The sequence below is a fragment of the Lampris incognitus genome, chromosome 2 (assembly GCF_029633865.1).
Source record: "Lampris incognitus isolate fLamInc1 chromosome 2, fLamInc1.hap2, whole genome shotgun sequence".
NCBI lineage: Eukaryota > Metazoa > Chordata > Actinopteri > Lampriformes > Lampridae > Lampris > Lampris incognitus.
The window spans coordinates 98,038,609-98,055,397 of record NC_079212.1 but is presented as its reverse complement, the minus strand read 5'-3'; the positions used below and the strand labels follow the sequence as shown (position 1 = coordinate 98,055,397).

Sequence of the window (16,789 nt, the reverse complement as noted above, 5' to 3'; positions counted from 1 at the left end):
CAGTAAATGCTATCTTAAAGTGGACTATTTGGTCTATTAGTAACCTCTTTACGAAGCTTTGCCCCCCCCCCCATTTGTCGCAGAATGAGAGCTGCATGACACGAACTTGACTGAATATGAAACTGAATATAAAGCCCCCCCCCCTTCTTTTTTTTTCATTTCCACCGGATTTTCACCTCGTGCAGCTGCACACAAAAACCCCTTGAGGGCTGTGGTCTGAAGCCTATTTGATAGTAGAGTCCTCAATACCAGCCAACCCAAGCATGGTTGTGATGAGATCAGTACTAATCTCAGGAACCCGAGTCCAGCCTTTAGTGATCCTCGTTTTCATTCCTGTGACAGGGAATGTAAATTTCAAATGCCTTATTTCAGTTTAATGTTACCATTTCTAGTTTGGATTCCCTCAGTAGATTAACATTAATGTAGTCCTTCTTTGGCTTTTCTCTCTGCAGATAAATAATTGGAGCATACTGTTATAGTTATTTGTTTTTTAACAGTCAATAGTCAAATGAATGTGACTATGCAAAGATAGAAGGTTAAGGAGTGCATGTGGCTGTGTCTTATTTTATTTGCATGCTGGTGGTAATATGCATATTGAGCAGAAGCATAAACTCTAGTTATATTGTTTGTGTAGACATGCAGGAAAATAAAAGGTCAAAACGTCTTTGCTTTTCCTCTGCCAGATGTAATATATTTTCAATAGGACTTTTCCCCCCCTCTTGCCAATACCATACTGTAGAATTTGAGCATTCGGTTATCATATTTGCTCCTCACTGCTTAAGCCCACAAAGCAAAAGACCCATATGGGACTAGCAGAGAAAAGGCTTACCATCCCTTTACTTAATTTGGCTAACTCCTAAGTGGCCAGTTGGCACTACCCCGTCACCATTAGATGCTGCAGTCAGATCTTCATTGTTAGTGGGCACTGTAGTCAGTGGGCTGCTGTGAGCCACTGTCAAAGAATAGCATCAGAGGCTCCTCTTCTGGCTGATAATTAAGTGGCGTACTGACAAACTGCTTTCATCAGATCCCTCATGTGGAACTGAGAGCATGCGAAGGCTTTCAGGGAGGATAAACTGGAGGACGTCAGTTTGCCTCCAATCTTTCATGGCCTTGTGCTGCCTCTGCAGAGACCAAGGAAGATAGATAGAGAAATAGAGAGAGAGATAGATCGAGAGAGAGAGAGAGAGACAGAGAGGTCTACATCACAGGAGAAAAAGGAGAAAATTCCAAGCCTGCACTGCATCACATGGAGAACCAGCCTTAATTTACAGTACTGTGAAAGGCTTCTGTCTTTACTGATATTGTCAGTCGAGTGTGGTTTCCCTTTTTGCCTCGAGTGGCCAGGCAAGTAGTATTTGCTGTTTTTTGTTTTTTTTCGCATTTGAAAACCTGTCAGTTGTCTTAGTTTCTTCTCTGCACACCTAACTCACAAAAGCTTTAGCTATTGTAATTCAGGCATTTGCCCCATAGGGGTAGATAGGCCTATTTTTTTCTGGTGGTTTCCATTTCGGTCTGATCATGTCTTTTACAACTTTTTAAGACATAGTCCGGTCTACTGTGTTGTATTGACCATTTTTTCCAGCTGAATGGTGTTTTCTGTCACTCGGTCCTGACAATTTTAAAAGGCACATGTCCATCGTTCCTTATCCTTAACTCTGCTTGGCCCCATTGACAACTAGATTTGGGTATTGGTAAGATTTTACCAGTCGATGCCTTAACAGTTCCCTCTTAATGATTTTGATTCTTTAATGACTCCCGAGAGTGATGGTGAGAGATGGAGCCCTGGCCCCTGACACCAAACTAAGCCTCATTTACTTTCATTCTCATCAGTTCAATAGTTGTCTGAATGAATTTGATATATTACTTCTATAGCACTCTAAAACACTAAGGCCCAGAAGTGCAAAAGTGCAAGTTTACTGACAATTAGTGCTGATAGGGTAGGTCAGTTTAGTGGGGTATCTTAAAAGAGGGCAGGATAGGCACAGCCTTTTTAACATAAACACGTTTTGCATTTCTCCTTTCAGCAGGGTTAGGTCCTAACCCCAACACCTAACCCGGATACGTGATAGACAAAAAAAACTACTTTATCTACCATATCCTACGGTGCCTTTTCCATGCTATAACATGCCATGTCACAGACAATGAGTTAAAGCATGCTTTTCCCATAAGTCAAATAACATGCACAGTCACCAAGATCTTATTTACTAACAGTCTTGATAAATCACTTTCAGTGTTTATTCCATAATCTCCCAAAATGTTGTATTGAAATTTTAACTCCGATAGATACATATGCAATGAGGCAGATGTGCAAAACGGTTTTACCCACCCATTCTCCCATTATTTGCTCAAAATGCCCATTTTGCCCTAATTGTAAAATCTCAATGGTTGCTTTTTAATGCTGAAAGAGGGTTTGTGCTGGGATAAAAATGTTAGTAGATCTGGTCCAAAGTCTGTAACTGAAATGAATGAAATTCTGTTACAAATTCCATATTAGAATGAACAGAAAACTCTGAACTGTATTTGTAGATGTATTTCCCCCTTAACAAGTAATGACCGCTGGACATTTCATGCACTTAGCATGTCTATTAAAATGCAGCCTCACTTTGGAGCACTTCATTCTATTGGCCTTCGCCTCTTCTCTGTCGTGCACTAAACACACATGCCAACACTACCCTTACAGTCTTCCTGCTTGCAGTCACATGACGTCTGTGCATCCTAGACACAGTCATGTCATGACGCGTGGATAATAACAGGAAGTGTGACAACAAAAACCTGGGGAATCGATAACGGGAGTCATTAAGCGAAATGTGTTTTCGAGCTGGTCGGTTCTCGTAATGTTGGAACTGGTTCTTCAGATTCTGGGGCCATCGATGCCAACCCCATTGACAACACTATGAAAGGTTGGAGATATCCAGAAACAATCCACTTGACAGATCTGTGCCCGTCACTGTGAAGGCTCTCCCTGTACTGCCATGATTTGAGCTTCCTTGTGAGCTGAAACCTCCTGGGTTCTTGAGTTGCACTGTGCAGTAGCGTAGCAAGTGGAACAACACCAGGGGCTGTGGAAAGCCTTTTGACTAACTATGTAGGTGTATAGTTTGCTCTTTAGAGAGACAGAGACAGAGAGGGAGAGACAGGTCGAGAGACTGAGAGAGAATCCTCTGAAGAACTGTGTATGATTAAAAGAGGTTAGATATGAGTGGGTCAGATCTTTTGTTGGAATATTGACCTGTCATTCAATGTTACCTTAAGTGAGTTTTTACACACAGCTTTTCAATCTCCAGCATCTGTCTCCCACTTTGTGAAGGAAATGCTCAGATTTTCAGATGTTGCATTCAGACGGGGGCTGTAACCTTGAGTCTAACTAGAAAATAATGCCGAAGGTTTTTTCTGGAATTCCTGCCAATCCATTCTGAGGTTGGCCTTAGAGCAACAAAGCAGATAGAGAGGGTTGGTGCGGGTGCATGTGTTGGAGTGAGATTGAGTTCAGAACACTTCTATTGGAGTTTTTGGTCTCTAACCCCCGCTGCCTGTGCTGAAAAGGGAACATCCTTGGTACAGCATTCATAAACTTCTTATATGCCACTAGAGAACGATGGAGGTTTTGTGTTGGTTCAGCCCGTTGTTTGAGCATTATAGGATGCAGTATCTTTGGATTACCTTCCACAAAATTACTTTTTTGATAAAGTTGGATTGGTTTACGTCTTTAGTTAGTCTGTTCTGTGGAAGATCTTACATGCTGTCAGAATTTGTGTGTATTGGGGGGGGCAGCTCAGATATAGCCATTACTCAGCGTTTGCAGAGACAGTTTTTAGATTGCTTCTGTCATTGAGGAAATGGAAGTCTATATATGTATTGCCCAGGCCTACAGAGTGGTCAGGAGTGGTGCTGTTGTTGTTTTGGCTTTATCAGAATCAGTCCACTCCTCCCCAAAAAAATGACCAACCCGTCAAACATCCATTTGACATGTGCATCCTCTATTGATGAAGCACATGCATACCCTGCAACACCCTCTGCCTAACTTCTTTGCACCCGTTATTGAGAATTGCAGAGCCACCCTCTGAAAACACTCTACCTGACGTTGAAGCAGACAAATGACCTTGGTTGTCAGCTGTCATGGTTCCTCAGTGGGTGGAGTGACCTTTCACAGCTCTAACTGGGGTTAAAATAAAAGTTCTTGTGTGGGTTTTGCTGTGTGCTGTATTTATCTCTTAAATTTGAATAAATATTTAGATAGGCTATAGGTTAAACCCTTAGGTTTAACCTATAGCCTATCTAAAGTGTAGGCATCTGGTTTTGCAGAGAGAACGATGCCCCGGTTTTTACTCCCCATCAACATTTCTGAGACGACTCCTGATACCATGTCCTTTGTGATTATGCACATGTAATACCTCATCAGCCCGATTTCTTTTCTGCCTGAATCTCCATCATTATATAAAGCTATCAATGAAAAATGGGTTTAATTTAGCCAAACACTTATTGTTTTGAGAAAGGGGGGGCAGAGGGGGGGTCCCTGTTGTGTCATCTCCCTTTTGCAGAAATTGCTGTTTAGTTTTAATTGCGACAATACCTCAGTGTGCTACACCAGATGACCTGGGTGTCAATGGCAGAAGTTAGCCATCCTTGTGATTTTTCTATTCTGCGTTTTCACTTTTTCTCTTAACACGGTGCTCCGAGCTGGAGCTTGTCTTGCATGTTGTAATGGGGTTGTTATATTTATTACAGATTTCACCTTGGCATGTATTTTGCTGCAGCAGACGGCAAACTGTTCATGTTTTATTAAAACTGCATACAAGCGAGTAAAGATCAGAGACTTAGGGGTTTAAAACCAAGCATGCTAACACACTGCTACTAGATGCCAAGGGAGGCGGATCAAATGCCTTTGAAGATGGTTTAAAAAAGAAAGTCAGTTTGAAAATCGTTATAGTTGGCTTCATGGGTTTTCAAGTGTGGGCTTGAGGTCTCTTAGTAGCTTAGCTGGATGCGAGAGAGCTTTGCGGTGCACTTGGCAGCATGTGTCGATTGCTTCTCAAGTCTGGCAGGACGTCTGTGGTGGTAGTGGTGGTAGGGGCAGAGTCGGCATGGATGATAACAGTTGAATAACTCTACATAGTCCTAAATATGATCTCTACGGGAGTTAACACTAATTATTTAGGTCTAAATCCAGCGTACATGATGTTCAAGCGCTGAGATTAGCCGGTGAAATGTTAGGACCAAGCGTGTGGGTTTTGGCAGATCTGCCGGGGATTTAGGCAAATTGATTTGTGCACGATAGCAGAATAAGTCATTCACAAAACCCGTGCTGCCCCTGTTTTATGTATCAAAGTCTAAGCCAGCGTATTTATCAGTGGAGTTATTTTTAAATGAAAAGCGGTGGAGGGGCTGCTGTGAGTTCTTGCCCTGGCAGAAGGTCTTTAAGGAAAGGCCTTGAGTGTCACACGTGCTGTAGGTGAGTTGTGAAAGAGGGCTGGATGGCGGTGGGTGGCTGCTGCATGAGAAAAGGGATTCAGAATGTTGGAACGTGGGAGCTTCCTCTCCTCTTGAGGCTTGTTCCTCATCACATTGTGTTTTTTCATGCAGCTGGAGAAGCCTTGTCCTAGTGGCCTGAGGGTCACAGCCCTTCATGCTGCAAACAGGATTAAATCATCTGCTGATTGCACCCTGACAATCTCTAGTTTGTACTTTTAGGTATGCGTGTTTGTTTACTTGTGTGTGTGTGTGTGTGTGTGTGTGCGTGTGCGTGTGTGCGTGTGTGCGTGTGTGAGTGGCTTTGTGCTTCTCGCTGTGTGTGTTTTCGAATAGTGGTGCCTGGCTGAGCGAATGCAGTGGCATCCCACACGCCCTCCCACACCCACTACAAATAGACAGTGAAGGTGCTACATTCCGTGGCCCCTGTGCCGGTCCTTGAGGCTGAGGTGTATGTACTGTGTTGGTGGGCATGTCACAGGGTCTTGTATGAAATAACAGCACACTAAAAATACAGTAATCTACCTGTCTGCTATCGCGCCCGCCTCACGGTCACACTGCTTTTGTTGTGCACCGGCTCCTGCCTTCTACACCTCATCTGTCTGTCTGCCTGTCTGTCTTTCTGACTTTCTCTCTCCCTCTCTTAGCATGCTGCAGGCAGTATCCAAGAGTTCATATAATCTATAATGCAAGACAGTTAGAGTCACGCCATCCACCTTGCTCAAGTGTTTGCGCTTGCTTTGGTTTGTCGGGATTGCCTTTCCCCTTTCTCTTTACACACAGGCACTCCCTGAAAGATACACTGCTCAAAAAAATGAAGGGAACACCTAAAAACACAATATAGACCTCGATGAATGAAATATTTCAGCTGAAAATCTTTATTTATTAAACAGAGGAATGTGTTTAGAGCAAAATAACCTAAGAATGATCAATGGAAATCAAAATCATTAGCCCATTAAGGTCTGGATTCAGAATCATACTCAAAATCAAAGTGGAAAATGAGAACATAGGCTGATCCAACTTCTGTGGAAATTCTTCAAGACGATTCAAAATGAGGCTCAGTAGTGTGTGTTGCCTCCACGTGCCTGTATGCACTCCCTACAACGTCTGGGCATGCTCCTGATGAGACGACGGATGGTCTCCTGAGGGATCTCCTCCCAGACCTGGATCAGGGCATCGGTCAACTCCTGGACAGTCTGTGGTGCGACATCGCGTTGGCGGATGGTACGAGACATGATGTCCCAGAGGTGCTCGATTGGATTCAGGTCTGGGGAACGTGCAGGCCAGTCCATAGCATCAATGCCCTCGACATACAGGAACTGCTGACACACTCTGGCCACATGAGGACGAGCATTGTCATGCATGAGCAGGAACCCAGGGCCCACTGCACCAGCATATGGTCTGACAATGGGTCTGAGGATCTCATCCCGGTACCTAATGGCAGTCATGGTACCTCTGGCTAGCACGTAGAGGTCTGTGCGGCCCTCCAAGGATATGCCTCCCCAGACCATCACTGACCCACCGCCAAACCGGTCATGCTGGAGGATGTTGCAGGCAGCAGAACGCTCTCCACAGCGTCTCCAGACTCTCTCACGTCTGTCACATGTGTTCAGTGTGAACCTGCTCTCATCTGTGAAGAGCACAGGGCGCCAATGGCGAATCTGCCAACCAAGATGTTCTCTGGCAAAGGTCAATCGGGCTGCACGGTGTTGGGCTGTGAGCAGAGGCCCCAATTGTTGACGTCGGGCCCTCATACCATCCTCATGCATTCTGTTTCTCACTGTTTGAGCAGAAACCTGCACATTAGTGGCCTGTTGAAGGTCGTTTTGTAGGGCTCCGGCAGTGCTCCTCCTGTTCCTCCTTGCACAAAGGACCAGATAGCGGTCCTGCTGCGGGGTTGTTGTCCTCCTGCGGCCCCCTCCACGTCTCCTGGTGTACTGGCCTGTCTCCTAGTACCTCCTCCATGCTCTGGACACTGTGCTGGGAGACACATCAAATCTTCTTGCCATAGCACGCATTGATGTGCCATCCTGGATGAGCTGCACTACCTGAGCAACTTCTGTAGGTTGCAGATACCGCCTCATGCCACCTCTAGTGGTGAGGGCACTAGCAAAATGAAAAACTAACCAAAGATCGGCCAGAAAAGATGAGGACAGGCGAATGGTCTGTGGCCACCACCTGCAAATCCATTCCTTTTATAGGGGTTGTCTTGCAAATTGTCTAATTTCCACCTGGTGGAAATTAGACAATTTACCAACAGGTGAAATTGATTCACAAATCAGTGTTGCTTCCTAACTGGACAGGTTGATATCTCAAAAGTGTGATTGACTTGGAGCTACATTGCATTGCTTATGTGTTCCCTTTATTTTTTTGAGCAGTGTATTTGAAGTGGTATCATGTTCAGTGTAAATTCTCTTTTACAAGTCTCTTTTGTCCTTCCCTTTTTCTTTTTACGCTATAGTTCTGTGGTGTGGCCACTGTTCCCTTTCACTGTTAATGTTACATGTGGAGTTCATTAAAAATTAGTTAGACTGGGCGTCCGGGTGGTGTGGCAGTCTATTCCATTGCCTACCAACACGGGGATCGCCGATTCGATCCCCATGTTATCTCCGGCTTGGTCAGGCGTCCCTACAGACACAATTGGCCGTGTCTGCGGGTGGGAAGCCAGGTGTGGGTGTGTGTGCTGGTCGCTGCACTAGCGCCTCCTCTGGTCGGTCGGGGCGCCTGTTTGGGGGGGGGGCCGGGGGGAATGGCGTGATCCTCCCATGCCCTACGTCCCCCTGGTGAAACTCCTCACTATCAGGTGAAAGGAAGCGGCTGGCGACGCCACATGTATCGGAGGAGGCATGTGGTAGTCTGCAGCACCTCCCCGGATCGGCAGAGGGGGTGGAGCAGCGACCGGGACAGCTCGGAAGAGTGGGGTAATTACCAAGTACAATTGGAAGAATCCCCCCCCCCCAAAAACAGTGAGTCAGACTTAAAAAAAAAAAAGGGGGAAAAAGACAGACTGAATCAGATGTCACCTTAGCTAACCTCACCGTAACCCTTGACCTACTTTGGATGGGATGTGTGAATCCAACTTTTGAGGAGTCTTTTTCATTTGGATTATGGGCCCTATAAAGGCTTCATCAGAGGCTGGGGTTGAGGAGGCCATGGTGATGTACTAACCGCAGGGGCTCCCGACACTGTACTGTTCACTACCTGCTTGTCTTCCCACACACTGCAGCGGCGGGGAAAACACTTGGATCGGCGTGGCCGCAGATCCGCATGCCTTCAGTTCCTGTCCTTCTGGGATGAAACCTAAACACTATGAGAACACTTCTCGGTCATCTCAGATGCTCACTGCAGGGTTTCAATTCACTATTCGAGCAGCAGTGTATCTGTTTCTCACTTTTAGTGGAGTGTGTGAAATTTAGGAGAGACTTGTTGTGTGCATGCGTGTGTGTATGTGCGAGGACACTTTTTCCCCTTCTTCTGAAGCTTCGAAGTCTTTGACTAGAGGTGGAAAAGATGCTGGATATTAGTGTTGGTGTGGGAAGATGAGGAAGCTCCAGGGGACGTGGACTTCCTCGTGTTGATCTCTCTCTTTCTCTCTCACTCTCTCTCGCGCTCTCTCTCTCTCTCTCTCTCCCTCCCCTCTCTCTGTGTCTATCTGTCTGTCTGTCTCTCTGTCTGCCTGTCTCTCTCTCTCTCTTGCTCTCTCTCTTGCTCTGCACGGTTGGGCAGAATATGAATGTATTCAGTCACAGTACTTAAAAAGTGTAACTTATTCTGATTACATTTAGAGTACATCCTCAAAAGGCATATGTGAAGGAGGTTGCGCTGTATCATGAATATTATATATGTCGCATCGTTGCTTATTCCTTGGTGTTAGTGGCGTCTCCATGCCGTTATAGCTATACGTGTTGACCATATGCCAATTACTGGTGCACTCCAAAGACATGTGGTACACACAGGGGGAAATGTGTGCGTGCTGGTTTGAAGATAGTTTTGAAAAGAATGAATCATTACTTTTTAATTAGGTGCAGGGTCGGCACCGCGGCATATAACTTTTCACCGTGAGGAACTTTTCAGTTGACCTCGTCTCGCTATTTCCATTATTACCATGTTGCATGAATGAGAAATAGGCTGCGACGGAGAAGCGCATATTTACACACTAGAACGAAGTGTGGAAGCGCACGCACACGAACGCATTACAATAACTACTTACAGAATAAATCTGTTGAGCAAACGAGATGTTTTGCGTGTATTTTATTGTGGCTGAGCTACGGACCGCAGTCTAAGCCCGCCTTTCAAAAGACAACTTCCTTACGTTTCCCAATTTTCACATGAGCTCAAGCTCACCTGCCAGCAAAATATGAACACATAGTCCCAACCCGTAATGCCGACACTGATTGGCAGAGAGGTGTCGTAAAAGTAGTTTTCCTCAAAAAAACTGTCATCTGAGTTATCGGTGTTTCAAAATGTACCGTGGACTGAATATAGAGGCTTCATTTCTGTATTTTGAATACATAACGCTGTTATTTGCATTCCGTTACTACTCAACCCTGTGTGTGTTTGCATATGCGCCCCGTTGCGAGCGGCGTCCGCTCCCCTGGGTGTCTCTCGCAGCGTGTGCGCCGGGGTTGTGTGCCCCTCCTCCCCGACTGAGGAGCGCTGCTCTGACATGGCTTGTCCCTTTGGCTCACTCTGAACGTTGGACACACCGAGCGCAGGGGTCAGCCTGACCCACTTTCTGCTGGCGGGCCTTCTGCTGAGCCGTAGAGCTCCTCGGCAGGAGGGGTGGGGTGGGGGGGGGTTCTGCTTCCGCCTCCGCTCCTGTCCTGGTGTGTTAAATCACCGCCGCTCGTTTGGAGACACGCTCCGATGTGTGTTTGTGTGTGTGTGTGTATGTGTGTTCATGCGTGTGCGTACATGCGAATGAATTTATGTGTGTGGGAGGCAGCCCACACACACAGACATAAGCCTGTGTATAAGTTGGTTTTAAAGTGCTTTGTGGGGGTTTGCAGGTAGATGCTGGGGCAGCACTTGGGCAGGACCCCTGCAGTGAGCTCTGTCTGACTCACTTTGTGTACCACTGCTCACACTCCTCGACCCCTTCCACTTACATCCCTTCCATCCACACCGAAAATCCACGTAAAACTCTCCAAACTCATAGCCTTCTTCTGTCTGTTAACCCGTCCTGTCTGTCTCTGCACAGGCTTAGATGGCTAATTGCAGAGTAGCAGCTCAAACGCTGACATTTTCATTCATTTAAGTAGCTGTAATTGGTGGGAATTTTTCACCAGCACATCGTCGCGCGAGTGGCTGCTTTTCTCTTCCACTCAGTGAACAGGCTGTGATCCCACAAATGAGGTGGAAGTCACAGTCATCACGCTTCCACATGGCCCTTGCAATGTTTTAAATACCCTTGTATGTTGCAGTTTACCTCTCCCTCCACGAATGGCTCTCTCTGCCTCTTCACTTTGCACCAGCAGTGTGTTGGGCTTGCCTTGGCATAACCGAGGATGTCGTGGAAACAAGGGCCCCTCAGACTGAGAGGAGGAAGAGCGGCCAGGGCGAGTTCATTAAAAAGTAAACTTCTAATGCAACTGCAGGCTCGGGCTGGTTGGTTGTATCAATGATTTAGGTCCCTAATGGATAGAGTCACCTCGCTGTTGAAGCACTATGCCTCTGTCCTCATGGCGTTAGCACTTGTGTACACACACACACACACACACACACACACACACACACACACACACACACACACACACTTTAAACTCAGCCTGTAAAGGAATGATGGGCCTACTAAAGTGCTTTAGGCTGCGTAGCACTGTACAGCCTGCATAACACATTCTCACTCTAAGGCATTTTGCTATTTGACATGTCTCGCTTTATAAGTAGCAAAGGATCGCTAAACTTAGGGCTTCATATCTCTTTGTTATCATCAACTATGTATGGTCATATCATTTCTCCACATTGTTTTATTCATCTAGTATGTAGCAAAGCCTGTAGTAAAGCTCTTCTACAGCAGGTGAGGCAGCTTCCTGGCTCTGGTCAGTTTGAGAGTGTGGCTGAAAGGACAGGGCGAGCTCATGTGTTGTGGTGATGTCAGCTAGTCTTTGCAGAGGAGCCATGCAGGGCTTGGGCTATAACTGGGTGTAATGGAAGAGACAAAGTGCTGTGTGGGACCCTCACCTGCCCTGCCATGTGCACATGTCCACACCCAGTCTAATTTAACATCGCATCTGTTCTTAAGATCTGTGTTAATGGCTGCTCCACATTCGCTAATACTGTGATCTGCTGTCACATGGTCTATGGTGAAGTTCATGATTTAAATCTGATCTTTGGGAAGATGACATGGTTATATGTGCACAGTCGACATAAGTGGCTGTTATTCATTGCCTTTTCTATAACCATGCAATCCTTAACCAATTAACATATTTACCATTTAGCATATCTGGTTTTGAAGATCAGATAACAATGTGAGAAAAATCTGATTTTCATGTGACTTGTCACTTAATATGCCCAAGCTTGAAGATTTTATGAGTTTGCTGCTTTGTTCTATGCTGAGAAATCTATGTTGTGTGTGTGTGTGTGTGTGGGGGGGGGGGGTCAGGTCTCATCACCGATTGACATTGAGACATCCAATGAGGAGCTATCTGTGTCTCCCTGCCACATAGTCGCATGTCAACAGAAGCACTTACAAAGATCTTGAGATACCGACAGGGAATGATCAGCTGACAATAGATAGGTAGCTACATTGACAGGGCTATCGTGTTTTTTAGCTATTACTTTTACTCATTGATGTAGAGTGCATAAATCATTTTGCAATATATTTGCTAATTTCAACAGTCTTAATTTTCTAAATATTGTGTGGGTAACGTTGGTGTAACTACACATGCTATGGTTTATTGCAATGGTTTTGTCTTTGTGCAATATCCACAGCTGTTTGTTTTAAGACCATGTCTATGGCAGTGACTTCAAATGCAGGATATATTATACATAAATAGCAAGTCAGCCTGTTGCACCAGCTGTAAGTTTAGTTTAAACTTACCAACTTACAGTTAGTTATTACATTCTTACTAAGTTGTGATTTACACATTATTAATATAAAAGCGGTTGCACCATGGAGGTTAATTACAGTGTGACTCTTAAGTAACAACACATACCCAAGGGTAGGCGTAAATCATACAGTGTCGCAGAATTATACTCGGTAACAGTAATACAGCATTTGTTTTGGTACACAGCATAATTTTTTTCATTAATTGCATGCCATTTTGCAACACAGTAATCCAGTAGAGACCTAATTTATTGATCTCGTCTTATCATCAGCCGTTTCGCCAGGGTCGGGTCGCAGTGGCAGCAAGCTAAGTAGGGCACTGCAGTCGTCCCTGTCCACAGCAATGCCCTCCAGCAACTGCTGGGGGATCCCAAGGCGTTCCCAGGCCAGATTGGACATGGAGTCCCTCCAGCGAGTTCTGGGTCTCCTCCCAGTTGGACGTGCCCGGAAAACCTCCAAAGGAAGGTGCCCAGGAGGCATCCTAATCAGATGCCCAAACAACTTCAACTGGCTCCTTTCGACACGAAGGAGCAGCAGCTCTACTCCGAGCTCCTCACCCTATCTCTAATGCTGAGCCCAGACACCCTGCGGAGGAAACTCATTTCAGCCGCTTGTATCCGCGATCTCACCCTTTTGGTCACTACCCAAAGCTCATGACCATAGGTGAGGGTTGGAACGAAGATTGACTGGTAAATTGAGAGCTTTGCCTTCGGCTCAGCTCCCTCTTCACCACAACGGTCTAGTACAAGGTCTGCATTACTGCTGATGCTGCACCAATCCACCTGTCAATCTCCCGCTCCATTCTACCCTCACTCATGAACAAGACCCTGAGAAACTCAACGAATTTATAACAGCAGAGCCACAGTACCTCGCCTGGAAAAGGGAAACCGGGGCCCCCTCCTGGAACCAGACCTGGGAAGGGAGCTCGCCGGCGAGCATCTGGTGGCCAGGCCTTGGCCCATGGGGCCCGGTCGGGCTCAGCCCGAAAAAACAACACGGACCCTCCGCCCATGGGTATGAGCATTTGAGTAGGGTGCAATGCAGGCCAGGTGGCAGACAAAGGTAGGGACCGAGGTGTGCTGACTTCCAGCATCGCAGACTGGTCCTCGAGACGTGGAATTTATTGATATATTTCAATATTGATCTAGTCCACTATGATGTGCTACTCTGACAAGTGACTCATGCGAGCCACCAAGCTAATGCTTACAGTAATGTTATTATGTTACAACAATGTTCAACACACTCATAAAGTTATATTTAGTATTGATTGTTTTGACCACGGATAACAGCGCTGTGCTACCCCACTATTGAATTCACCACATAACGTTAGCTACAGTAGCTGTATGGGTAGTCGACTCATCTAATGGTAAGTTACTAAGTTAACATTACGTTAGCTAATGATACTTGCGGCTATTTCATTAGAATGAAATGACATAACGTGAATAAATGTGACTAAACGTAACATGGATAAAACTTTTGACACATTACCTCGTCCGTGAACATGATTTCTGCCCGAGTCACATCAGATAGATTTTGATTGACAATGGTGGTTGTTTAACAATGAATAAAATGGGGGTGTGCAGGTGGCATAGCAGTCTATTCCATTGCCTATCAACATGGGGATCTTGGTTTGAATCCCCCTGTTACCTCCAGCTTGGTCGGGCATCCCTACAGACACAATTGGCCTTGTCTGCGGGTGGGAAGAGCCGGATGTGGGTGTGTGTCCTGGTCACTGCACTAACGCCTCCTCTGGTCAGTCGGGGCGCCTGTTCGGGGGAGAGGGGGAACTGGAGGGAATAGTGTGATCCTCCCACGAGCTACGTCCCCCTGGTGAAACTCCTCACGGTCAGGTGAAAAGAAGCGGCTGGCGACTCCACATGTATTGGAGGAGGCATGTGGTAGTCTGCAGCCCTCCCCGGATCGGCAGAGGGGGTGGAGCAGTGACCGGGGAGGCTCGAAAGAGTGGGGTAATTGGCCGGATACAATTGGGGAGAAAAAGGGGGAACCCCCCCCCAAAAAAAGAAGCAATGACTAAAACAACTCCCATGATTCCACGCCACTTCACGACGTCATCAAACTCTATCTTTTGTTATGTTTTGATTGAGAAGACCCATAGGGGCAGAAATTACATACTGTGTGTTTAATTGGAGAAGGTTTTTACCATCAATTTTTCTCTTTTTAAACTTTACTTTCAATCCAAATGTTTAGGTGTGCTCAGTGGATGACCCTGGCAGTTAATGATTTGTGAGAGTATTTTTTCTTTTTAAGGTGTGCCCATCCATAGTTTTTGTATTGTTGTCTGTTTGTTTTCAGTTTGTCAGGGCCATTCTGTGGTTAGGGTCTTTAACCAGTTTTCCCCTCTGGCAGAAGCCCAGGATTAGTTTGGCTAGGTGACAGACCCCTCACTTAATATTTTTTTTATTTGGAATTGTACTGGCATTTCAGGGGATTTCAACATTGAGATTGACAGCATCACATTGGAGATGTCATTATTGTCCATAATGTTGTACAACCGACTACCATCTTATGTGCTTGGGGGGGGGGGTCTTTGTCTCTCTTTCTTTCTCTCTCTCACACACAAATAGGTGCAACACACACACACACACACACACACACACAAACTATTTATGTGATGCATCCAACTCAACTGAGAATCCCGCTTTTTAATGTGGCCATCTGTCAATGCCACTCTATAAAGTGGAGTGATAAAAAGTGTGCGTTCAGTGGCTCCGATAAGACCTCAGCTGGCCCACTTCCAGCTGATGCTGAGGGCCTAGCCGTGGCCAGTTAACCCGGGCCTTGAGCATCACTCTGCAGCCATCAAGGCTGTTTCAACCCCACCCCCAATCAGGCAGATGGATCAGCCCCCCTCACCACCGGCATAGAGTGGCTTGTAACGCTGTAATGAGTTAACTTCCAGAATGATCTACATAATTTATTTCGTACCCCCTCAGGAGCCTGCTGAAGCATTAATTAATATCAGACCCTGGTTTCAGCAGCCATCCCAGTGTGGGATTCCTTCTGGCTTTTATTTTTGGCACCCGTGGAATTCGATATGTCGAGCAACTAGAACATAGTTTGTTGGGTATTGATCAAAGATTTTACTTCCTGATGGCTTTGTAGTCAGATCAAGCTCCTGTATTTGCATGGGTAGTGAAATCTGGACACAGTTGTAGTCCAGATCTCGTGCAGAGAATAGCCTGAGAAACAGGTTGACCTTGATGGCGGGAAATGTGACTAAACATAAAATGTTGCATGCTTACAAACTGTGTGATTTCAAAAACAGCATAGTTCTTATTGTGGATCTTCTGATACGTGTTCACTAATCTCTCGCTCTCTCTCTCTCCCACAGAACTCAATACGGCACAATCTGTCATTGAACAAGTGTTTTCTCAAAGTGCCTCGCTCCAAAGATGACCCAGGGAAGGTGAGACTTTTGTTCATTCATACCATATAGTTTGTGTGTCAACAATCTCAATGGATTCTTAACAGTTAGTGCCCACAGGTTTCGTGTAGCAACACACCCAATTCATTATTGTGAAACTTTCTAGCTCTATATCTCATGTGAGATCTTTGGAAGAAAAAAATGTTTGCTTTGAATGTCTGCCAGAATTCTGACAGTCCGGAGATGCATGGCATACTCATGTATTCTATTATGAACTTCACATTCCCACAGCACTGGATGGCAAATGTAAGGGGAGACTACTTTTTCAGACCAGTGCAGACAGTAGATGTGGCTCACCAGGTAGAGCGTGTGCCCCATGAGGCTGAGTCCTTACCGCAGTGGCCTGGGTTCGAATCCGGCCCGGGCCCTTTGCTGCATGTCGTCCCCTCTCTCTCCTCTGCCTTTTCTGTCTCTCTCTTGACTATCGCTATCAAGTAAAGGTGGATTTGTCGTGAAGAAAAAGGTAGAAAACTGAAGTCTGGTTGAGATGGAGTAGTTGGGCGGAAGTAGTTGAGTAATATTCAGCAACTCTAGCTGTCAAAGAACCTGTTCCTGTGCTGAACTTAAAAGAAGTAGAAAGGCCTTCAGCTGTCGCCACTCTGCTTACCTTTTCCCTTCTTCCCCTCCTTCCTCTCTGTACGAGGATGTATAGACCGGCATGTTAATTTGGCATTTGAGTCTCCGTCTTGGACCACCTACAGCGTCTTTCTCTCAGCCTGTTTTACCCCATAATCTCAGACGACATCCCCCATTGATGGACTCCACTGCCCTAGTGGGTTATTCATGCAGTTGGATTCTAAGGGCCCGTATTTAGTTCTATTTTGAAGGTG

The 16,789-nt window shown here is 45.8% G+C and overlaps 1 protein-coding gene across 1 annotated transcript in view; it reads left to right on the top strand.

Moving 5' to 3' along the window:
• The window catches only part of foxj3 (forkhead box J3), an 82,362-nt gene that overhangs the window by 47,352 nt on the left and 18,221 nt on the right, over positions 1 to 16,789 (top strand). Inside the window, exon 3 of the mRNA XM_056274266.1 lies at positions 15,867 to 15,941. Within this exon, the coding sequence (XP_056130241.1) occupies positions 15,867 to 15,941 (75 nt within the window). The remainder of the gene's footprint in view (positions 1 to 15,866; positions 15,942 to 16,789) is intronic.